This window comes from Pinus tabuliformis, chromosome 8, assembly GCF_031772625.1.
Source record: "Pinus tabuliformis cultivar Carrire ecotype Pingquan chromosome 8, CPIR1, whole genome shotgun sequence".
NCBI classification, from domain to species: Eukaryota; Viridiplantae; Streptophyta; class Pinopsida; order Pinales; family Pinaceae; genus Pinus; species Pinus tabuliformis.
This window is the reverse complement of record NC_142294.1, coordinates 694242930-694268939: the sequence shown is the minus strand read 5'-3', so window position 1 is coordinate 694268939 and position 26010 is coordinate 694242930. Positions and strand designations below refer to the sequence as shown.

General features: G+C 36.5%; 1 protein-coding gene across 1 annotated transcript; it reads left to right on the top strand.

The window, feature by feature from the left end:
* Nucleotides 1-11715: 11715 nt before the first annotated feature.
* On the top strand, nt 11716-17315 carry LOC149237507 (CDT1-like protein a, chloroplastic). Its single transcript, XM_089369298.1, has 9 exons — nt 11716-11852; nt 12081-12318; nt 12438-12723; nt 12788-13746; nt 14116-14317; nt 14422-14512; nt 14619-14843; nt 15609-15806; nt 16813-17315. The coding sequence occupies exons 1-7, from the start codon at nt 11716-11718 to the stop codon at nt 14674-14676; spliced, it is 1971 nt and encodes a 656-aa protein (XP_089225424.1). The 3' UTR covers nt 14677-14843; nt 15609-15806; nt 16813-17315.
* The last annotated feature ends 8695 nt before the right edge of the window (nt 17316-26010 follow it).

Here is a 26010-nt window from a genome sequence, read left to right as displayed (position 1 = left end):
TATTAAATCACATAAAATTTGTGAAGCTATTCAGGTTGGTCATCCTCAACATTATAAATCTTAATTACAGATTAAGAAACTTAAATATTAATTACAAATTAAGAAACTTAAGGTTTAAAAATGGATGCTCCAAAATTTAGATGCGAGTATTAAGATATTTGAATGAGACTTTGCAAGCTCTCCATGGTCAAAACCAAAATGTATATTCTGCCACTTTGTGCCAAAAAACACTGTGACTCTTCTCATTGTGTGGAATGAATAACAAATTCAGGAAGTCAAAAAGCGTATAATATCGTCCACTTTATGTAAAGGAAAATTTTAATATTTTAAAACTAAAATTAAACAACAACAAATAAACTCCCTTCATCAACTTAGAAGATATATAACTTTCACATATAATCGTTTGTGGTTTCATAAGATACTAAATTCACTTATCTCCTTAATAAATATCACATAAAGAATATTCCCCAGTTATGCAATGTAATGTGAAGAAGGTTGGATGTAAAGAATCTTTCCTAATTATTATTTTTCCATTAAAGACTTTGGGTAGAAAAAACCTTTAACAATTATTATTTTTTAAATAAGTGGTATATAAAAATAAGTGTGGTATAACAATTTATAAGTTTGAAAAATAATATAAAAATATGTATAATTTTTTTTAATTATAGTGAATCCGTAATTTGTTAGAATAATATGGGCAAAGCTCAAGATCAAACCTTTGCCACTATAACATTAAGAGTATATCAACCAGCAAGTAAGGCGATATATGACTTAGTAAGAATAGAGAAGTCTTATAATGACTACAAATAAAATGACTTCGTTGATACATCCATTTCTCTAGCCTCAGCACAATAAGCTTAACATATTGGAAACTTGAACTTATATAATTAAGTATATTTTATTTTTGTTAAAATATAATTATTTTAGCGTATAGCATAGTATATATAGAGGAGACACTATAGTGGTTGTAACATGAATTAGATAAAAAAAAGTTAATAATAAAACATAATGACTACTTAATTTAAAAAGTAAAATGTAATAAAAATGAGGAGATACTATAGTGGTTGTAACAGGAGTTAGATAAAAAAAAAGTTAATAATAAAACATAATGACTACTTAATTTAAAAAGTAAAATGTAATAACAATAATAAATTGATTCAATTCAATATGTTATATTGTAATTTTGCTTTTATTCATAGAATTACAAACAATTTTTTCAAAAAAAAATTATAATATGTATATTACATTAAAATAAATGTAAATAATAATGATTTATATTAGTAATCATATTATTTCCGAACATATAATAAGTATCCAATTATAATAGAGGCATCATAACACTTATTTCATGATACATTTCACGTTGTTAAAATTAACAAAATCTTAAAAATTAACCAAATTATAATTCTATTCTAAACTATTATTTTTAAGGATAAAATGATTTAATAGCAAAGTTAAACATATATACATTTAAAAAAATATGTAACAAGGTTCTTAACCATGGAGATGCACCCCCACTTTATCACGAAGATTCTTAATTTGTAAATAGGTTTTACAATACCATGACACTTGTTGATATGGTATGTTTTTTTCTAATTAAACAATTTAATAAAAGAGAAAAAAGGGAATAACTACTTTAGAGATAAATCTCAACCTTTGATTTTTGACTACTACTAAGAATATTTTAAAATATTCTTAGAAGTTAAATCTCTACCATGCACCTAATAATTAGTAATAATTAAATTAAAATTTTGTAAACTCTATTCCAAAATAGACATACCTATTGACATAATCAATAAACATATAGCCATGTGGCGTAGAGCAGAGGGTGACAGGGTGTTCTATTAAGGCACTTTGTGGTGTAACGATCATTGGTTCAAAACTCCATGGGTAAAAATCCAGCCAAGTTAAGCGTTGAGGTGTCCCAGTTCTAGTGCAATCCTCAGTGATTTTGACGACTCAAGCCATAAGATAGGAATTCCTGTCATCTCAAAACTCACATAACCTAGTAAACAAAATAAAATTAGCAAAGATATAAAACTTAATAAATTTAATTGATATAACCTGTAGAAATAAGAATAAAATAATATTTTTATATATAAAAATCTGAAATATCTATAAAATATAAATAGTAATTATAAATTAAGATCCATTTAACTATCTAAATTAAAATAATGATTCATATATGTAACCATTATATTATATTTGAAAGCTTCATATTTAAATTTAATCAATGAATAAATAAATAAAAATATTTAGAACTTATAAAAAGCAAGTTCATATGAATGAATAATTACGAATTGTAAATTAGATATTTGACACCATTATAATAATTATATTTATTCATGTTATCTCATATGTATTATTTAGTAATATTGTGCAATTAGAAAGAAGTAATATATACACACATTATATATATATATAATGTTGTCTGGGGAGAGAGGGGAGACATGAGTAGGAGGGGTTATCTTTTGCCCCGACGACAAAAAACAGATACAACATGTGTAGAAATTCCTTGTAGATTCAGACTGATAATTGTAATATGTTAAAACAATAGACTTGAATCTACTATACTCATCAACGAAAATAATTAAACGATCATGAAATCACGAAGCATATAAGAGAAAGAATTCAATAAACACATAACACAATAAATTCCTGGGGAAAGCCATAGCTAAAAACCTCTGCTATTTGTATATTGCATTAATCAGAAAATATGAGAAGATTACAATAATTTGCTCAAGCCCAAGCAACCTCTGCACTATCTCTATCTATCTCATTACCAGCCTGTGCACAAGCTTCTCTTGGAACACCTTTCTCTCACAAGATCCATGCACAAACTTGTGCTTCCTATTGCTTGGTCTCACCAACTCGTGCTCACCAAAATAATGATTAAACTTGTGCCTCCATTCCTCCTTTTAAAGGAAATTTGAATGGTTAAAATTAGTGAATTTTCTAATTAAGGAATGAGGTTTTTTTAGGCCTTCTTGTGACTACATGCACCATCGATTTAATTTAGATGATTTTAGAACTGATAGTAGATTGTCCCTGAACTCCAATCTCAATTGGGTCTTTCTCTAATCTGACATGCATGAGTTAATTATGAGTGAATCTTCAGTTTACTGATTGATCACTGTAGGCAACACCACACAACACTTAAGGCAGCACCCCATTGTTCGATAGGTAGCACCCCACTACTGCAGGTTACACCCCACTACTCCAGGTTACAACTCGCTACTACAGGTTACACCCCACTATTGGACCTCCCACTAATTCCTCCATCAATTGGAACTAGTTTAACTGAATTTAACTCAATTAGACTGGATTAAATAATTACAACTCAAAATAAATTCAACTAGTGTTCCTAATTGTAGGAGACACTCTACATGACTCTAGTTAGACCCTCAACTTGAATGAACTGAGCTAACTAAGTCAAATTAACTTAGTTAATTATTACAAGTTGTCATGAGATGTGGAATTGCAATTTATTCCCAATTTAATTCAATGACAAAATTAAATTAGGATTTTTCTTGATGCTATTTAACATTTCTTCTTGTTATTTTCAACAATATGCTTGGGCCTTGGGTTATGCCACTAATAATCAAACATAATTTTTGTGGTTTTGAGCTCTGCGACGCGGCAGCCCTGCCCGCCTGAACCCCGTGTCCTCGCCCTTGCCCCCAGGCTCTGCCTGGCCGGGCCTTCCCTGCTCTTCCTGCCCCCTTTCGACTAGCGCAGACCCCGCATTCGGGGTTCCCACCTCTGGACGGTTTGCCCCTCTGCTGTGCGCAGCGGGCCTGCAATGGCAGGATCCGCCTCCCCCCCCCGGTCTCTGAGAGCCCAGAAGAAACCTTCGCCGCCCTCCTGACAAATCCTTCAGAAGCCAGAACCCGGCCCTCCCTATCAAAGTTCATAAAGAAGCTGGATGAGATCCCTGAAGTCAATCTACCCCCATCTCTTCCCAGGAAATCGGCAATAGCACTTTCAGAAAGAGGTCTGGTAGGGCAGTTCACAGGCCTCTGGCCTTCTCCAAGAACTGTCCAAAAATGGGTGGAGCGTAACTGGAGCACAATGATTCAAGGGAAGATTGCCATCAGATTCTGCGGGCATGGATACTACACCTTCTTATTCGAGACCAAAGAAGACAAGCACCTCATCTTTCGCAACGAGCCTTATTTCATGGACACAAGAGGTCTATACCTGAACCGTTGGACCCCGGACTTCGATCCGGAAATGGATATACCCAACGCAGTCCCAGTTTGGGTGCGCCTCCCTCATCTGCCTTTGCATTGCTGGGGGGATGAATTGGTCAAGGCGATCGGAAATGCAGTCGGAAAATACATAGATAGATCGGAACCAAGGGAGAATATGCATGCATGCGCTAGGATCTGCGTTGAAGTTGATCTTGGGAAAGGACTGCCGGAAGCCATAAAGCTAAAAGTGGATCAATGGATGCACATTCAACAGTTGGACTACGAACAGCTGCCCTTCAAATGCAAGGTATGTCATGAATACGGCCACTTTGCTAATAGATGCAGTAAACTAAAAGAAAATGAGGTTGCACAAAATGAGGAACACGCTGAAGGTTCATGGGAAAAAGTAAAAAGAAAAAAGTCCTCTTCGAACCCGGGCATCAGTACCACAGCCCCTCCAGTATCAAAACAACCCCCCCCCTCCTCCTCCTCCCTCCTCAACCTTCCCATTTTCTTCCAACCCTTTCGAATCCCTAACAGAAGAAGTTTCGGCCTCCCCTCCCCATTCCCCTCGTCCTGCCTCTCCTTGCTCTAACCCTCCACCCTCCCCCCCTCCCACCATTGAAAGAATCCTCACAAGGAACAAAGCTAAAGAAACAAATCAGCCATCTGACCCTCCGAGAAAAGTCGGCCGCAAGACGAATAAAGAGCTAAGAGATGAAACAGCAGCAAAGGAAATGGCAACCGGCACCCAACAGCCAATGGACTCCTTCCTAGGCAAGTCAAAAGGAAGTGGTGAGAAGGCCAAGGAGAAATCAGGACCCCACCCCAACACTGGTAAATAATGAATTTGGTCTCTTGGAACTGTAGGGGGCTCGGCTCACTCGTAAAGCTGAAAGCAATCAAGGATCTCATAAACCAGGAAAAGCCAGATATCCTCCTAATCCAGGAGACCAAAACCACCGAGCAGGACTTCCTTCTTCAAACTCAAAGATTCATAAACTACCTAGGTATATCAAAAGGCTCATCCGGAGCATCAGGAGGTATAGGAACACTATGGAATACAAATAAGTGGGAAATTACTAGCTCCCAGCTTTGCAACTGGTGGATCCGAACAGATCTAAAGAATAAAAGCACCCGGGAGACTCATCACATCTACAACATTTATGCTCCTAACCACTACAGAGATAAAGCAAGCTATTGGAACACTTTAGAAACGGACCTCAGCACCATTCACAGCAGCCGGGTAATCCTTGGAGGAGACCTGAATCTAATAAGGCAGGTAGATGAAAAACATGGGGGAAATTACCATGCCGACCCGTCCAGAGATAAGATAGAATCCATTATCCAACACTTCAAGCTGATTGATCCCCCTTTGTCAAATGGAAAATACACATGGACCAACATAAGGGCAGGAATACACAACATAAAAGAGAGGCTAGACAGGTTCCTAGTCCAGGAAGGAGTAGCAGAAAATTACCAAGTAATCAGGAGCCACATAATCCATGGCACAGCCTCGGATCACAAGGCCGTGGTCCTCTCCATGGACAAAGGAGAAAATCTGGGCCCTCTCCCTTTTAAATATAACAGAGCCTGGGATTCCCATGAGGATTTTCGCACCCTTGTAAGGGAACAGTGGACGATTGAAGTCCTTGGCTCACCCCATTTCGTGTGGGAATCAAAGCTAAAGCACCTTAGGACAGCTATAAAGCAATGGGCAAGGGAAAAGGCAATTTCTGAAAAGAAAAAGAAAACAGAGCTGCTATTAGAAATGGAGAGATGGCATAAAGAAAAAGAACAAGTGCAATACACAGCAGAGGACCTAGACAAGGAAAAAAATCTGTACAAAGAGCTATATCGGCAGAACCGCATGGAGGAAGAGGAGCAAAGAATAAAATCTCGCTGTCTTTGGTTAAGAGCTGGGGACAAAAACACCTCTTTCTTCCACAACAATGTCAAGATCAGAAGAGCAATCAATCAGATAGACAAAATTGAAGTCGACGGGAGAGAATTGAAGGATCAAGAAGACATAAAAAACGCAGCACATGAGCACTTTAAAGCACTCCTTTCGGCGGATCCCCAGCACCATGGCAGCGATGATTTTCTAAGTATAATCAAAAGTAAGATAACAGAGGCACACAACAACAAGCTGGAGCAAGAACCTACAGCAGAAGAAATCAAAGAGGCTACCTTCGGTATGCAGCAAGATAAGGCCCCAGGGCCGGACGGATTCACAGTTGCATTCTATAAACAGCATTGGGAAACTATAAAGAAGGACTTTGTAAGAATGGTTAAAAATGCTTTTAGAAAACACAAACTGGGGGACAATACGAAGTCTTCACATATAGCTTTGATCCCCAAGGAAGCCAACCCCAAATCCTTTGATAGATTCCGGCCCATCTCGCTTTGTAATGTCTCATATAAAATCATAACAAAAATAATTGCAAATAGGATAAAGAACCTCCTTCCTCTCATAATTTCAGAGAATCGGGGAGGCTTTGTCCCAAAGAGGCAGATCATAGACAATGTTATTTTAATCCAGGAAGCAATACATAGCAGCCACAACAGAGGAGAGCGTGGAATGATCATCAAACTGGACATGGCCAACGCATTTGATCGAGTAGATCACTCCTTCCTATGTGCGGTCTTAAAAAATTTCGGCTTCTCTCCCAATTTTATTAATATGATAAGAGCTTGTATCTTCGACTCCTGGACCGCCCCACTGATTAATGGTAGACCTAGCAACTTTTTCAGAAGTTCCAGAGGGTTGAGGCAGGGCTGCCCCCTCTCCCCTTTCCTTTTCATTATCATGGCGGAATCCCTCAGCATCCATCTAGAAAATCTTCGCAGCAAAAGAGAAATCACAGGCATCCGCATTGAAAGAGGAATAAAGGAAATAAACCATTCACTGTTCGCGGATGACACATTATTAATTGGGGGAGCCTCTAGTTTAATGGAAAGGAGGTTCAAAAAAGTTCTGGACGCCTTCCTCCAAGCCTCAGGAGGCAAACTGAATAACAGAAAATGCAAGCTTTACACTTGGAATGTGCCTCATCAGATTCAGCAAAGAATATCCCAAATCCTGGATATCCCTCTTCAAAAAAATTGGAGCTCTTTCCCTTATCTGGGCCTGCCTCTAGCAAAGGAACACATTAAAGCAGAGGTCTGGACAAACCACATTGAAAAAATGAGAGGCCATCTCCAAAACTGGGGCGTCTCTTGGCTTAACCTAGTAGGCAGAACCATTCTTATAAAGGATGTCCTCTCCGGACTCCCAATTTATCAATATGCAATCATTATGGCTCCTGCTAGTATCCACAAACACATGGAGCTCATAATGAGAAGCTTTCTCTGGCAAGGAGGTAAACAGGACACAAAAAAATTCAGTCTGGTTAGCTGGGACCAAGTAACTCTTCCTTATGAAAAAGGAGGTCTATCCATAAAAATTCCAAGCCTCTCCAACTAGGCGCTGGGGCTCAAACTGATCTGGAGGATTCTCACAGGAGCTGGCTCGTGGTGGGTGGAGACAATCAAAATAAAATACCTTAGAGGCCTAAACTCCAATATCCTCAACGACCCAATAGCAGACAGGCCTTGCACTCCGATGTGGCGTCTAGTCAAGAAAGTTCTGCCACACTTCAAAGAAAATGTCTCGAAGCTCCCAGGCAACGGACAAAGCATCAACATATGGACTGACAGAATAATGAATTCCAATCCAAGAACCCTTCTTCAAGAGTTCAGACCTTTGCAAGACTGGATGGAGGAAAGGAGAATAATCACCCTGCATGACATGTCCTTATGGAATCAAAATAGATGGCAGGCTTGGAAAGACCTGAATCTACCTCCGGATCTAAAAGCTCTATGGCACAATCTGAAGCTCTCATTATCTGGACTAGCTCCAACAAAAAGGGACGACGAGGACAGATATATCTGGGACACAGGGGGAGGATCCTTCACGGTTAAAGAAGGGTACAAATCTCTCCAAAATTCAACCCCCAAAGCAAACTGGGACCTTTACTCAGCTGCCTGGAAGTCAGAAAGCCTCCCAAAGGTAAAGCACTTCAACTGGACTCTTTTAAAAGGGAAAATCCTTACAGCGGAGAACCTTAGAAAGAAAGGAATACAAGGACCTTCGATCTGCTGCTTCTGTTGGGCAGAGGAGGAGTCAATTCAACACTCTTTCCTTCTTTGCCCGTTTGCTCAAAGGTGTTGGAAAAGGATAACAAGCCCCTTGGACATCAGAGGATTCCCTGATCAGATGCACAATCTCCAGAAGAACTGGAAAAGAGTTTTTCCACACCCTAAGAAGGGCAAGAATAATATCATCAGAATTTGGAAGTGTATCCCTGCTACTCTATGCTGGAACCTCTGGCTAGCTAGGAACAACTACGTTTTCAAAAACAAAAGGCCTAACATGGACAGTGTAATAGCCAAAACTATAGCAAACATCTCGGAAGTGGTCAGTGCAAACTTCATAGCCTTCCCAGACCAGAAGAGTTAGGCCCAAGAGGAAAGGGACTGGTACAGTAACTTCAATGTAAGCCACTCTCAAAATCCTCCTCCACAGAATAAAGCCAACCAGAAGCAGCCCAAATGGAAGCTCAGGGGAACTAAAGAAGAAATAAGACAATGGATCAGCAAACAAGACCGCCCCCTCCTGTTCTTTGACGGCGCATCAAAGAACAACCCAGGAACAGTGGGAGTAGGAGGCATAATAAAAGACCATGAAGGAAACCAAATCTGCAGTTATGAATGGGGACTGGGAAGGACATCGAACAACGCAGCATAAGCTTACAGTCTCCTCCTTGGCACCATAATTTTATCCAAATTGGGACTAAAGAACCCAATTATAATTGGGGACTCGGCTATCATAATTTCAGCCATGATCAACGATAAAGACTTCAACAAAGAAGGTCTTAATAACATAAGGAAGAGAATCACAGAGAACACAAGAAGTTTGGGGGAAGTCACCTTCAGGCATGTGCTGAGGGAACACAACGCAGAAGCTGACTCCCTTGCCAGCAAGGCGGTGTACCGACAGCAGGGACAGGTTAGTGAAAATGGAAAAATCTATGAAAAAGAGATCCCCTAATCAGTCAAGCCGTCATCTAGCTCATCAGAAAAGCCCCTCTGAACCTTGCCAGATCAGTATTCATCCCATCAGCCTGTCATCGAATGATCATCCCTTACCTTACACTCCTTCGTCTTCCCTCTCTCTTCTTGATCCCAGCCCCTCCCGTGTTATCCCCTCTGGTTTGGTAGGCAAATGTCTCTTCAAGCCTCCCGGACAGTGCACCTCGAATCCACAGCAAGTTATGCATACAGTGCTCACAGGTTTCAATATCCCGCTTTATCGTCTAGTATGGCTCTCTCCTTTCCTTTATATATCTACTCCCCTGCGCGATTTCCTCAATCAAGCTTTGCAGCCCCATTTACAGCAAAAAAGAGTATGGAGCATTGAGGTTAGAATAGTTGTTCAAGGGAGTGATACTGTCCAGAGCGCGCCCAGAACTTTGAGTTCCCCTTTACTTCTCAGCACAAAGCGTGTTACCAATCAGAGATTCGGTGTTCAAGCCATTCAAGCCGTCCTCAGGTATAAATCAAACTATTTCTCAGATTTTTGTTTGCTAATCCGCTCCTTTCAAGCCATGGCAGAGAATAGGCAGCAGCCAGCAGCACAGGAGGGCGCAGCGCGTCAAGGGAATCCCCTGGACAGGGTGATAGGGAATGATACCTGCACACTTTGTAAAGAGCACGTTTTCATGATTGCTCGTTTTGTTAAACACCACAAAGAGCTGAGGGACGATTTTGAATTAGACAGCCGCTCAAAAAGAAAGAAGCTGATAAAACAGAGAAAGGAAATCGAGGGACTTAAGGCACCAAAAGGATGAACAGAGGGATGTTCAGATGGAAGACACAGTAAACCAATTCTGGTGTTAGTCAAATGAACAGCAAAGTAAAGCTAATAGACGGTTTGTTTGTAAGGCAGTATAGTAGGCATCTTTTCCAGCAATTTCTTTTCAACTTAATCTCACAGAAGTCACGGGCTGCGTCCCGGTTTTGGACTTCATTTGTGCCCGCTCTTCTTGAATCCTATGTAATAGCTCTGGCTCTCTACAGTTTTTTAATATATGAGTAAACGATCTTGTGAAAAAAAAAAAAAATCAAACATAATACTTGGCTTTGTTGTAGGGGCTAAAAATAGTCATAACAATAAAAATATCCAAATTAATAGTATTCATGGATTCTATGGTAGTCATTCAATAGGTGAACAAGCTTCAAGGAAACTGCAACCTTCACAAACATCCTATATTGTAAAGAATCACAACTCAATTGAGGAGTTTTGAAACAATAAAATTTTGCCATGTTAAAATAAATTTGAACACAAAAGCATGTATGTTGGGCAAGAAAGGCATAATTTTGAATCATGGCATGTTGGAACATGAGGATGGCATAATAAAATATAACCCACTACCATCATTTTTAACAACAAAAAAATAGCAAGACCTAAAGCATATAATAAGGTGATTGATGACGAACAATAATTAATGGGTTATACATTATTTAATGCACTCTAAGAGGATTTAATACACGAGATGTGACATTGCAATGGAGGATGGTCATCCACTGTCTTTGTCGGGTAGCTGCGGTGGCATTGTGACGACGTCATGTGATTAATAATGATGCATTATTCATAATTAATTACACTCTCCACACCAATGTAAACTAGTGCAACATCATTTTCAATATATAAATGGTTGATTTCTAATTAGGCAGATAGACCTTCCTATTGAAATAGACTTTCGTCATCCTTTTCAATCTCAGGTTGACACCTGGCATCCATATTCTGCGGGCTTCTGTTTATTCTCAGTGCCTAGAACTTTCGGGTTTCCGTTTCCTGTTTCGATTTCCAAGCGATGTTTAGGCCATGGCATTCCCTGACTGAGGACGCTGTGGATTTCTCGGCGAAACAAAGAAACATCGATAACGATGGACGGTACAGGAGGCAGGAGACAGCAAGGGGAAGGCACAGGCAGAGGGAAAGGCACACGCACAGGCACGGGCAGGGGCAGATCCACATCTTCCTCTTCCTCCCAAAGATCTCTTAACCAGAAAAAGGATCAAGCGGTTTTAGGGTTCCCTTGCAAGAAGCTGGTCCGTATCAGCAAATCTCTCAAAAAACAAATCGATGGAAGATCAGAGAAGGCCACAGGCAGAACTCCATCGTTGTTGTTGGGTGCTCCCACACCCGAGAAAAAATGCAGTGAAAACTCTTCTTCAAGAGTTAAAAACAAGGGAGTTGTTATGTCTGTCAAGGAGGTTGCAAATCAAACCAGAAAACTATTACAGAGCTCAAACGATTCCACAGCTCGTCCCAAAAGAAAACTGCGTCAAAAATCCATTTCTGCCCCGCCCAAAGCTCCGAAGACTACAGATTTCAGTCTTCCAGACAAGTAAGCATATATCTGTCACTATATTTCTACAATCTGATTTTCTGGGTGTTTGATAAACTCACGCATTTATGTGTGGGTGTTATAAATATGAAATGCTGGCAGAGCTTTTCGATTCCATGGAGTCTGCCATCAAATTGCTTCGGCTTCGTAAGGGAAACAGTAGCTTCTGCAATATCTGCCCCCAAGTTGAATCGATGACCCACAAGTATGTATAAACCAGAGACTGGTTTCCGTTCTCCTCTCAGACCTACAATGCATAGAGCTTGATAACATTAGTAGACATAGAACTTCTTCTCTGTCCAAGATCTAAAGATTGGCCGATTGTAGTCATAGAATGAATGCTCAGACTTTTAAGGTAAATTTTCACAGGCATAGTAAAAGATATTTTCATCACCGTTTGGGAATTAATAGTAAACCCTAATTCTGGTTGCAGGAGATTTATGTATAACCATGTGGCACAAATGAAGCGCATTTTGCCCGAAGGGCTTTTGCTGGAGAAGATCATGACACATGATGAGGAGACGCTGTGCATGAAACCAGAATTGCAAATCAATGTCTTGCATGATGCAGTGCTAAGTGGCAAGAGCAAGGTCTCCAAAGCCAACAATACATTGGGTTTGCGAAAAGCATTTCGTACCTGTCTAATGGAATTCGTCAAGGCTCATACCAATGTGAGTCTGCTCCAGCTATCCTATATTATTATTATTATTATTATTATTCCTTAAAATCCTTCAATATTATGAGTTTTAACTGGGTATGTACATGGTGGGCTTCATCGATTGCATTTCAGGGAGATGATGTTCCGGAGGCAATCCTGCCAGAGCCCTTCAATAGAAAATGTCAGCTAACCTCCCCAGGGTGCTCTCTACTTCCTCCAGTGATATGTAAAAGTCCTTCCCCAGCAAGAGGTGTTTCTTCTGATCCGCCTGCCCCTCATCAAGAAGACCCTCAACCCTCTATGATGTCCTCACTTTTACCCAAAAATTTCCAGAGGCGGTTTTCTCAGAGGAACTTCACAGCTGAACCATCTGCGAACCCACCATTCCCTGTGCCGGAGCAAGTCCCAGATTTGAAAGGTTACTCGTCGTTCTGTTGCCTTGAAAATAACTTCTGATGTGTCCCGCACACCTTGCAAAACAGTGTCAGAGTCCGAGAATCCAAACACGCCTATATCAAAGGGTTATTTCTCCCCTGTAACACCAAGGGTTACTCGTCGTTCTGTTGCTTTGAAAACAGTTTCTGATGTGTCCTCTGCTGTCAAAACACCAATTGTTAAATCCATACTGAAAACTAATATAAAGAGCCCTATCAGTAAGAAATCTCTGCGATTTGCGGGAGTTTCTGCTGCACCCATTACATCCCCTCCTGTTTTGTCTCCCGGAACGCCAGGCTTTGCTTCTCCAGAGGCCTCTCGTCTTTCTCAGCCCACTGTGAAGAGATCTAACAATACCAATGTCAAAAGAGCAATAGCTTTTAACAGATCAGAAAAAGATTCCTCCGCTCCTCTTGCTTGTGAGCAGCCTGGAACCCGTTCAACACCTCTGAAAAGGAAGGCAGAGGAAGCCAATTTGGATGATGACCTCACTCAAGGTTTTCAATCTCCACAGTCCCTTGTACTCTCTACACCTGCCAAATCCGGTGAATGGGGTAACTCTGTGGATTCATTTAAGTCATCACCTTTGAGGAGGGCTGCAAATCCATTTGCCATATCGAAGAAGAATGAGAAGGTGATGCAAAACTCTACATATCCTCAGCATGATAGAAAAACATTCAGCTTGGAGAACACTCCAGTGAAAGGGTTCCCTAATACTCCACCCTTGCATGCTTCAAAGCAATTCAGATTCGGTGTAGATGAATCCCAGACACTGCAAGTTGACACAACTAAGAATTGCTCTGAAACAAGCCTACTGTGCTTACGATCTCCTAAGAAAAGCAATGCTGAACCTTGCAAGCTGGACATTGGTAGAGAATCGAATGTTTCAGAGCCAGCTGAAAAGACAAGTAACAATATTCAGGAGGCTTGCAAGATACATATCGATGGAATGTCTCAATCAGATCAGGAAATCATTGACTCCATTCCAATGCCAGTGTTGCAAGAGGTAAGTTCTTGTCATTATCTTTCGTGGTTTTACTTTGTTCATAATTAGTTGATTCAAGTCAATGACATTAAATTGCTTTTCATACCAAGCTTTACCCCATGTTCGTTAGTGCCTTGGAAATTGCATTGGCATATCATGTCAAATTGCAATGACTTTTCTTTGTGATGTTCTTTGTAGTTGCTAATACTTTATCTGCTCTGGCTGATTCTGGGTTGGTTGCATGCTGTGTTGTAAACTGAATGCATGTTATACGTCAAAATATATTGTAGCAGAGATCATACTGCAGGTCACTTTGAAATTGTAAAGTTTTTTGAGCTTATGAGTAAAATTTTCCCCTTTGAGTACTAAAGACTGTTTGTAACTTTGTAGGTCTATGAGAAAGAGTTGAAGACGATAGAGGAGTGCAAGTCGGGTGTATCTGCTGCTAATATGCGTCAGCAGATGATTGGATGCTTGCCTAGACTCTTCAATATGATACGTGATATATTTCGTTTAAGCAAACGCTCAGTTCTTACAAGACAGGAGCTTGTTCACAAAATAATATCAAATCACACGGATGTTACTGATAGACGTAAATAACTCTCTTTGAACATCTCTCTTCTATTGTCTTGCAGGAAACAATTTCAATGCCATGCTATGTGATCTGATCTCATGCTTAATATTTTGTACTCGCAGGTGAAGTTGAGGAGCAGTTGCACCTCCTTGGACAAATAGCTCCTGAATCGATTTCTGGAAGGATAGCTTCCACTGGTGACTTTCTATACAGGTATGTTATGCATGAGTTGATTGAGATAAATGGAATCAACTAAAATGTGAAAGGTATTATTCTTGTGTTATGTATAACTCGTTTTAAATTTTTTACTTGGGCTCAGTGTCAAAAGTAACATAGATCTTTCAATGATCCACGCAAGAATTGCAAGCGCCTTGTAAACACATGCACTATGAAAGCTGGTGGGAACATGGAATATGTGTGGGAGTGCTAAACTACACAGGCCAGTCTTTCAGACTCTGCAGCTGTACTCGTTGAAGAAATGCTTTCAAACATCACTTCTGTGGATTGGTACTGTCATTTATATCTATTTTTGATAGAAAGTGAGGTAACCTCTCCAATGCTTTTCCATGAGACTAAGGATTGCCTTGTGTTAAACACATGTTTTGTCACTTTGCCATGTGGTTGGAAATTATTATCAGGATATCCTTATGTTAAATATTTAAGTTGTCATTATTGCAAATCTAGGCTTGTAGTGGATGTGGCCGACCCACACTGGTTAAAAGAAACATATGACTTGCTTCCAAATTTCTATTGAGCATGTAACCGAAAAAATCATGAGAGAATCTGCCCATATTGAAGCTAAAAGGAAGGAGGGGTAACTGTTTAATAGGCAGTTTTTCATGCAGATGGTTTTTTTTTTTCATCAAAATTGAATTGTGGCAAGGGAAAGAAAGCACTGCACTGTTTCTAGAAATTTAGTGTTGTGAGAAGACTATAGGAATGTTGAAAAGAGCAAGGGAGACTCTGCCTTGTGTTATAGTCCTCCCAGTTTTAGTCATGTAAACAGTCTATTCTGTAAATACTGCCAGTCAGTTGTGTTCCTTGCTTCCGTTGTTTTGTTTCCTTACATATTTTCTGCCAAGGTCGCACTGTTAGTTTCTCAAACAGAGTCATTATCATGACATCCAACCTTAGAGCAGAGCACTTGCTTGCTGCATTGTCTGGCCACACAACAATAAAAACCGCAAGAGAGAATGTCATGCAAGAAGTATGCACACGCATTCCTGGACTCTGTGTATGCATCTTTTTCATATAATTTTATCACAAAGTTGGCTGCGGTGCTTTGACATGCCTTTGAATATTGTTGCAGGTTAGAAGACATTTCAGGCCAGAGTTATTGAATAGACTTGATGAGATAGTTGTATTTGATCCTCTTTCTCATGATGAGCTCAAGAAAGTTGCTAGACTACAGATGAAAGATGTAGCAATTCGTCTTGCAGAGAGAGGTGCTGCTTTAGGGTTTACAGATGCCGCTCTGGATCTTGTTGTTCACGAAGCCTATGATCCTGTAAGTAATCACTTTGTTTCTTGTTTTATTCAGTCTAACTTGCTAGGGGATTTGCCCCCTACCCTAATAAACTTGACACTGCATCTCCTTCACCAGTCCTCCCTTTCCCTATTGCAGGGGACATGACCCACTCCTTGGACACATGTCTCCACATCGTAAGAGATGTTGAGTTAGGGTTCCCTCACTAAATTGGACTTACCTCCCTTTGAAACAATCTAGAATTGCGATTTATATGTTCTATTCTAATGCCTGGTATTTTTCATTCATAATGTTGCTCGGTGTTCTTAATGTACAATGATTTTATTCAAGGTCTTATTTCTATTTTCCATGCCCTGTCATATAAACCTGTGTGGAAAGTTATTCTAGGAGTTTGATGTTTTGCAGAGTTTTGGTTGTGGTGGCCAACAATGAATATTAAAAGCGCAGGACTTTTCAGTTTACAATTTCATTTTCTCAGATTTTCAATGGTCTATCATATATTTTGCATGAACCTGTCTAGGGAGTAATTTTAGTTTGATATTTTTGCTGGCAGTTGGTTGTGGTGGCCAACGGTTGATCTTTAAGAGCTGTGAACTCTTCAGTTTACAGAGTTGCTTTCTGAGATTTTCAATTTTCTCAATTTTCACATTCAGTTTTGGATTTTCTAATTCTCACATGATCTTCTTCCTTCTGTATGGATCCCATCGATATAAATTTCAGTTCTGTTCTTTAAATTTTAACATTTTCCTCTGGCACTTGAACGTTAAAAATGGGGTGCTGCCTGTCTCTGCGTACTCGGCGAACTTAGTTCAAAATATATAGTAAAGGGATGTTTTTGGTGTGTTTGCTAATTAATATAAATTAATGCATTGTTTACTTGTTAATACTAGTGAAGCAGGCAGGATCATTATTAGCCTTTGTGGTTTACGGGTAATTTAGGTCAAAATTTGTGAGTAAAATGCAAGACTAGTTGGGGATTCTCATTTAAAACCTCTAAATGGATAAAGTGGTAAAGTGGTACTTGCAGGTTTATGGTGCTCGCCCCTTGTGACGATGGTTGAAAAGTAAAGTTCTCACTCTGCTATCTTGGATGCTCATCAGTGGGGAGATTGATGAGAACAATAAAGTATACATTGATGCAGTGCCTGAGTAGCAGACATTATCTTATCACTTAAAATATTTGTCATGTTCTTTATTTTATAGAACTGCAGACAATGGATGATGGTCTCTACCTTTCTTGATCGTCATTGTCCTTCTTAGGCTCATCTTCGTTATTCTCCAGTCCCTCAAACAGGCACCCAAAATGATCAGTTGAAGGAAAATTGTTGAAATTACTACGAGGAGAAGGAGATGATCTACCTTATTGGACCAAGAGGTAATTGACAATGTCCATGGAATTAGATGAATTGATTGAGGATGTATCTGGAGCAAACTCTGGGAGTTGTGACATCCAAACTCATCTATCACTTGCAATGCTTGGAGTTGATGATGATTTGGTATCAAATAGCAGTCCAGATTTTAAATCTACTTCTCTGAGCTTCATAATTTTTCTTACTGCTTGCTTCTATAAAAGCTTCAAAATTTTATATTAGGTGTATTACTGTGAGCCAATGTCACTACTTAGTTGTGTTCAATTTCAATCACTCTGCATAATGGCTGAAGCTGTGTCTGAAGTTGAGTGGAGTCCATGTAAAGTCCCTTGCCCACTTGATCTACTTGGAGCAAACTTTTAGAGAACAAGAACATGATAATAACAAACCTAGGGGAAAAACCTTCTGCTCTGCAAATTCCAATTGGGGACCTTAATAAATATAGTTAAAGTCTATAAGCACTTTTTAAGGCATTTCAACACACCTCAGTAACTAATTTAATCATTTGCACATCTCTTGTCTTTTGGTGAGCATTTCTTGTCTTTTCTCTTGTGTTTCTTTACTTGTTTAAAAATTTTGAACAATTGATATCATTCAACGTTTTTGTGAATTAATTAAAGTCTGGCCAATTTTCACTGATGAATCCATTGCTACTGCGTTGTAGCATTTCTTTTTGCATTATGGTCAGGTGAAGCACTAAAGCTTGATGCATATTTAGCTATAATGGCCCTAGTGTCTTTTAACTCCTCAATTTATATTTTATGCGACAGCGAAAGAACTGGTAGCTTGTTAATTGAAAATAAAAACTTATTGTTGGATGATACAGCTTGACATTATTCTTGTGGTTGATCTCTATTGGATGAGTTTATGGTTACACTCCATTGGCTGACATTGGAATGATGGCCATCTTAATTACACTTCATTGGCTCACTGAACAGTAAAATATGTAAACAACTTAATAGTGATTATTGATGAGAGGATGAGATTTACTGTTTTGTTCTTTATGTTATCTGCAAAACATAAAACACATATAGTTGAATAGAAAATATTGATTGTGAACCAAAACAAGTTCTAATTGATCTAATAAAATTGAAACTTGAATGGCCACTGTAAACGCATGTGATAACAAACACTACTTATGAGAACAATAGTGTTTGACAATAAATTTCTAATTAGCAACTCTGTATTTTCTTTCAATTAATCCAATTGTGTCTCTTCTTGTGGTCACTCGTTTTAGTGACCCACTGGTGCTCACTAGAGCTGAAAATTTTCTTGTCCTTGCCTTTGGAGCAATTGTATGTATGTGGAAGGAAAAGTAAGTATGATATCGCTATTGATTTGCCAGACCATTGTTATGTACTTTTTTAGGTCTGAAGATGTGTAACTTGTGGTTTAGCTTGATACATTCTCTTTTATACCACTTTACTTTAACTTTGTCTATATCATAAGTCTAGTAGCGATTTAAGTGTATGTCTGCATGGCAGAACTGCATTGGGCTTGAACTTTTATAAAAAATTACATTGTATTTAAAGAAATATGATGTCCAGATAGCATAGAACTCCAAACATCAAATCTCTTTGCTCCTTGTAGGCTTCAACCAATATCTCTTTTAGAGAAATTCAACAACTCTAATTTAATAATCCTATCGGCCTCTCTTTGTACCTTTTGGGACAATTGCTAGTTATACTATTGGTGTTTTTTTGGTTATAATTTGGTAGAATAAATTTTCATTATATATATTTTATACGTTGAAATTTAGGCATGAATAAAATTTAAAGTATTTATCTGGTTTAGAGATTATAAATCAAACATGTAATTTTTTATTTTTTTTTATAAAATTTAAATTGGAAAATATACTCCCAAAACCTCGCAACTACACCATACACTTACAGGTTTAAAAGTTATGGAATTTGTGTAATTCGAATTATAAAATTTAAAATCAAACTAGGTTTTCCAGTTGAATTTATGTATGCATTTAAAAATTTGACATCATATTAAATTTTAATGGCACTAGTATGACTCAAAATGTCTGGGGAAACATCAAAATTGAAGAGATGCTTCTAATTTATGTCACTCCAATCAAAGTTTCATGGTATGATTGTGCGAAGTGCATAGGAATAATGTACAAAATACATATAAAAATTAGTTTAGGATTTTTCTAATTATTATATGTTTTGGAGTTTTAGAGTTTTTGGTCACAATCCAACAGGATATTTTTTTATCAAATCATGTTATTTTTGTTTAAAAATACTTTTAAAGACATAAATGAATTAAGTACTCTATACATATAAAAAAAAATAAAAAATTAGCACAAGCATTGTTTAGTTATAGGTTTTGGAGTTTTAGAATATTTGTTTAGAATTAAGTGAAATATTTTTTGATGAAATATTGTTGTTTTGGTTTAAACTCTATTTTCAAATACATAAATGAATTCAGTACTCCGGAAAATCTTGATTGTGTAGAGTTGACAAATTATATTAATGATTCCTATAAATTTTAGCTAACCAAAAAATATGCTCCAAAAAATTTCCAAAACATATAACCATTAGATTAAGGCAACTCAAAATGTCTTATGAAACATCAAAATTACAGGGATGCTTCAAATTACTCAAACTCACTCAATGAAAGAAATTTCATGGTTTCAAATTACATAGTGCATAGAAATAGTGTACAAAATACAATATCTTGTGGTGCACAAGAAAATTCAAAAACAAAACTCGAGGCACAATTTGGGCAAGTTATTGGCATACTTTCAGACACAGATGTGGGAAATTCTTTGTGGCAGGAATTTCATGAAAATGACATGAAAAAAACTAACCCTAGTATAAGTGAAGTAATGTATAAAAGGGTAATGAACAGAACAGGGGGGCGAATATTGCTATTGGGACGCACTAACAACCATTAAATAAAGTATTAAATGATCGCAGAAACCTTTGATGTAGCATAGTTTCCCGCAGTCAATTGTGAAAAATGGGCTTGATAGTACTTTGGGTGACACAACTATGTTGGATACATAGAAGTCTAGAATGAGGAGATTACACTATGGCCTTGGATTCCAAGTGTGGAGATATTTCAACCAACAATTGTACCCCTTCCATTCTCATTACCTAGAGATCTAAATGGCAACCCTCACTTAATGTGCACTTAATATATTATACACATCTATGTAGCAAGTTTGGTACATCAAATAACCTGAACAAATTACGTTAAATGTTATCTAATCTCCTTTTAATTTTAAAAATGACTTCAACGTTTTAAAATTTAAGTATTATTTTTTTCTCCTCTTCTTCACATAGAGGTAGAAATTTATATTATTAAAATTAATTATAATATTATTAAAAATAGTTAAAATGACTTTAACAAGTGATGATGAGAAATAACAATGAAGTGATCCTCCATTTATATGAGGTTTACCACATACATTAATTCACCTAAATGCCCTATAACAAGTTTCATTTTGAATAAACATGAAGTAAATGGGTTACAAACCAACCCAATCTCAATAAAATAAAATAAACCACTAATTTCCCACGTGTGTGAGCCAAAAACAACTATGAATTGAAGGGTTGAACTCGGTGAATAATTTAAGGATAGATATTTATCTTAGATTTTAGAAACCTTTGTGAATATTAGTAGTCCATAACATGCAAACCATAAAATGTTTGGCAATATGTTTATAAAAATAGTAAAGTTTATAATGATTCTATATAGTATCTATAAAAGTTTTTTTATTTTTAAGGTAAACTATTTTTATACTATAAAATATGCAATAAACATTTTCTAAAAAAATGGAAATTCATGAATATTGCTTTTCCAAAAGCATAGAAAATTATCCCACTTCCAAATTTTAGCCCCTAAAATTTTCCCTTGATGACCATAAAAATGTCACATCCCTTTAAGGATTCGAAGCACCTAATAGGTTTTATTACTTAGCATCATCTAACAACATAGGGAAAAATTTTACGGGACCTGGTCTAATTAGATATTTGAAGGTGATTATGGATTGAAGTCTTATTGTGCCCTTAACAATTAAGTATGCTACACTATGATACATCTATGGTCATTGTCTCTAATGAGTGGTTTATTTGAAATTGAGTTTGAGATGGTATTTCCTTGTGGTTTTACATAAAGCAATAGAGACTTTTAGGGTACACTCATTCCATGCCTACATCTACATGATGCCTAGGATGTACCGTACTTCAGGAGAGTTGTGATGAGCTTGTAGATGTAACATTTCCCTTCAAAATTAAACTGTTGGGAACCTTAGTGATCATGATAGTAAATTGACACCTCTGAGCACCCTTAAATGTTGAAACATTGAGCTCACATTTCTTATTGTTGGAGATTCTTAATGATGTACCTAGTGGACATCATTTGATAGGCATGCCTTGGCACAAATACCATACAATGATGATCAACCCCAAGATGATTAGGGAAGGATTTTACACCCTCATGGAGCCCAAATACTGCAGAGATATTGCACCATGTTGTCTTTATGGCACACATGAAGAGGATGCAAGGCATCTGGAGACAACTTTTGGACACATGTAGATGTTATGAGGATTGATTTTAGGGCTCTTGATTAATTAATGGTTGATTATGATGGTTGGAGAAACATCTAGCCCTCATATTGCAATTTTGGGGCCTTATTAGCCCTAAAAGGGCATGTAATCATGGTTGGAGAGGGTTTTTGGCTTACACACATGGGAAATTAGTGGCTTATTTTATTTTATTGAGCTATTAGGTTGGTTTGCAACCCACTTACTTCATGTTTACTCAAAATGAAACTTGTTCTAGGGATTTTAAGTGAATTAATGTATATGATAAACATCATATAAATGGAGGATCACTTCATTCTTATTTCTCATCATCACTTGTTGAAGTCATTTTTAACTATTCTTAATAATATAAATTTCTACTTCTATGTGAAGAGGAGGAGAAAAAAAGAATACCTAAATTTTAAAATGTTAAAGTCATTTTTAAAATTAAAAGGAGATTGGATAACATTTAATACAATTTATTCAGGTTACTTGATGTACCAAACCCGCTACATAGATTGTATAATATATTAAGTGAGGGTTTTCATTGGGATATCTAGGTAATGAGAATGGAAGGGGTAACATTGTTGGTTGAAATATCTTCACACTTGGAATCCAAGGCCATAGTGTATTCTTCTCATTATAGCCTTCTAGGTATCTAGCGCAGTTGTGTCACTCAAAGTACTATCAAGCCCCTTTTGCACAGTTGATTGCGGATTACTATGCTACATCAAAGGTTTTTGAAAGCATTAAGTACTTTCTTTAAAGGTTGTTAGTACATCCTAATAGAAGTATGTGTCCCTGTGTTCTCTAAATTTTGTGCATTATCCTTCTATACATTACATCACTTATACTGGGGTTAGTTTCTGTCAGGTCGTTTTCATGAAATCTTTACCCCGAAGACTTGCCCACAATTGTGTCCGAAAGTCTACCAATAACTTCCCCAAATTTGTGCCTTGCGTTCTATTTTTGAATTTTCTTGTGCACCACAAGACATTGCATTTTGTACACTATTTATGTGCACTATGTAATCTGAAGCCATGAAATTACTTTCGTTGAGTGAGGTTGAGTAATTTGAAGCATCCATGTAATTTTGATGTTTCATAAGACATTTTGAGTTTCCTTAATCTAATAGTTATATGTTTTGGAAGTTTTTTGGATTATATTTTTTTGTTTGATGGAATTTATTGGAATCTTTAGTATAATTTGTGAGCTCTACACAATCAAGATTTTATAGAGTACTGAATTCATTTATGTATTTGAAAATAGAGTTTAAACAAAAACAACAATATTTGATAAATAATTATTTCACTTAATTCTAAACAAATATTCTAAAACTCCAAAACCTATAATTAAGCAATGCCTCGGCTAATTTTTAATTGTTTTTTATATGTATAGAGTGCTAAATTCATTTATGTCTTTAAAAATACATTTTAAACAAAAACAACATGATTTGATAAAAAAAAATATATTTAATTTCATTGCCACTAAAAACTCTAAAACTCCAAAACCTATAATAATTAGACAATTGCTAAACTAATTTTTATATGTATTTTGTACATTATTTCTATGCACTTTTCACTCTCACACCATGAAACTTTCATTGGAGCACAGGGGCTTCACTGGGGAAGAAATATCATACTACGTGGGTTCATATTGGGGAATATATATTGAGGAAAAAATGACACAATATATTGAGCATATAATAGGGGGTAAAGGGTTTTAATATTGGCAGGTATAAAAAATGGAGCTCAAAGTTAATGAAAAAATATAAAGGGGTATAAGAAATGCTAATGGAAAAATGGAAATGTACAATATCTAGTGAAAGTAGGAGTTTTTTAAATTGGGGAGGTGTATTGGGTTCATATTGGTAGGGGGTTAAATAATGTAATTTTTAGAAGTATTTTCCAATACATAGTCAAATTAAAGGTATTGTTTAATATGCCATGAACACACGTGAGATGTTATAATTTCACTGAGTGAAGCCCCCATGCATTGGAGTGGCATAGATTGGAAATATCCCTGCAATTTTGATATTTGCTAAGACATTTTAAGTCATACTATGCACTCTCTTACTATCAAACTTTCATTCCATGTCAAATTTTTAAATACATGAATAAATTCAACTAAAAAAACTTAGATTATTAATAATTTGATTGTAAAATTTTATAATTCAAATTACACAAATTCCATAACTTTCAAACCTGTAAATGTATGGTGGTAGTGTTAATTACTTAAGTTTGTGAGGCTCAAGAGGCTTTGGGGCTATATTTTCCCATTTAAATTTTATAAAAAGTTTTTAAAATTACATGTTTAATTTATAATCTCTCAACAATATAAATACTTTAAAATTTATTCAAACTTAAATTTTAAAATATAAAATATATATAATCAAAATTTATTTTACCAAATTACAGCAAAAAGTCCCCTCACCTATTATGCTATGAATGGCCATCATCCATTGCAGTGTCACATCTCAGTGTATCAAAGCCTCTTGTAGCCCATTAAATAACGTATAACCTAGGAAATATTATTCGCCCTTGAAAGGTGTCAACCTCAACCTTAATAACTCACCAGAGATAGCATTCTCGGTCTATGAATATTTAATGGAGGCGATTTTGGAAGATAATAAGGAAACAATCGAGTAATGTATGGAAGACACCATGAATGCAGTAAGATTGATCTTAATTTCCATTGAATGGCCACCATGGTCGAGAAGAGACTGAATTCAAGGCTAGTTAGTTTATATGGTATATCCAAAGAGGCGCCAACAGACTTCTAGGATATCAGTGGCGTTAGTAGAGCTTGGAATAGGTAGGAGAATGGAGTGCAATATGCAGACACTTTTGGTCAGGGAGTGGGAGAAATGAATCGTTATCTAACCCTGTTAAATAGAAGAAGCAAGATGGAGTCAAAGGAGAAGCAAACATATTTGCCACTATTGGACCAAAATGAAAATGTGAGAAGCTCCCAGTAACACTGGAAGCAGAGGTGGAAATTATGGACTCAAGGCTGAAGAAGTTAGAACCATATGGGAAAAAGGAGCAAAAAGGAGCCAAGGATGATGTTGTAGACATGAAACATTGGAATTTATAAGGCAATAGCCTTGTAACGAGATATGTTTATATATATATATATATTCAAAAGAATCTTTGTAATATTATTAATTTTGAAAAAACGGTTCAAAAATATAAGTTATAATATTTTTATTGTTTTTTTTAATTTTAGTTTTAATGGAAGCAAAGGTGGAAATTATGGACTTAAGGCTAAAGAAGCTAGAACCAGATGGGAAAAAGGAGCAAAGGATGATGTTGTAGACATGAAACATTGGAATCTATAAGGCTAATGAGATCATGTTTATATATATATATATATATATATATATATATATATTCAAAAGAATCTCTGTAATATTATTAATTTTGAAAAAATGGTTCAAAAATATAAGTTATAATTTTTTTTATTGTTTTTTTTTTAATTTTAGTTTTAATGGAAGTAGAGGTGGAAATTATGGACTTAACGCTGAAGAAGCTAGAACCAGATGGGAAAAAGGAGCAAAGGATGATGTTGTAGACATGAAACATTGGAATCTATAAGGCAATAGCCTTTTGTAACGAGATCATGTTTATATATATATATATATATATATATATATATATATATATATATATATATATATATATTCAAAAGAAACTTTGTAATATTATTAATTTTGAAAAAAAAGTTGAAAAATATAAGTTATAATTTTTTTTATTGTTTTTTTTTTTTTAATTTTAGTTTTAATGTCTTTTAATGTTGTCTTTTCTATTTATTTTTTTGGCCTTTTTTTTTACCTTTTTTTTTCCACTTTGCTAATTTAAGAACAACTATTGCTATTAACTTCCACATAGCATAGAATAGATGGTAATATGGTGTTCTGTTAAGGAACTTCTTAGATGGTAATATGGTGTTATGTTAAGGAACTTCTTAATAAAAATGTCACTACTTAGAGGAAAAACTCCAACCATGGTAAGGACTAGTGTAGCCTAAGCTAGGTGTGATCCCCAAATAATTTGACAATTTAGATGCAACAGTTTAGATGCCCCTTAGTTGCAGCTATTCAAGCTACAGTTCACACATGCCAATTATCTTAAAACTCACACTATCTAAAAACACCTATTACTATTAACACATATGATTATAATATTGAATTAATATAATATTATATATGAATGCTCTATTATGTAATTAATATTAATTAATTAAATATATAATATAAAATATATAACTATCAATAATTACTATATACTATAACCCTTAAAATTATTAATTTATTTT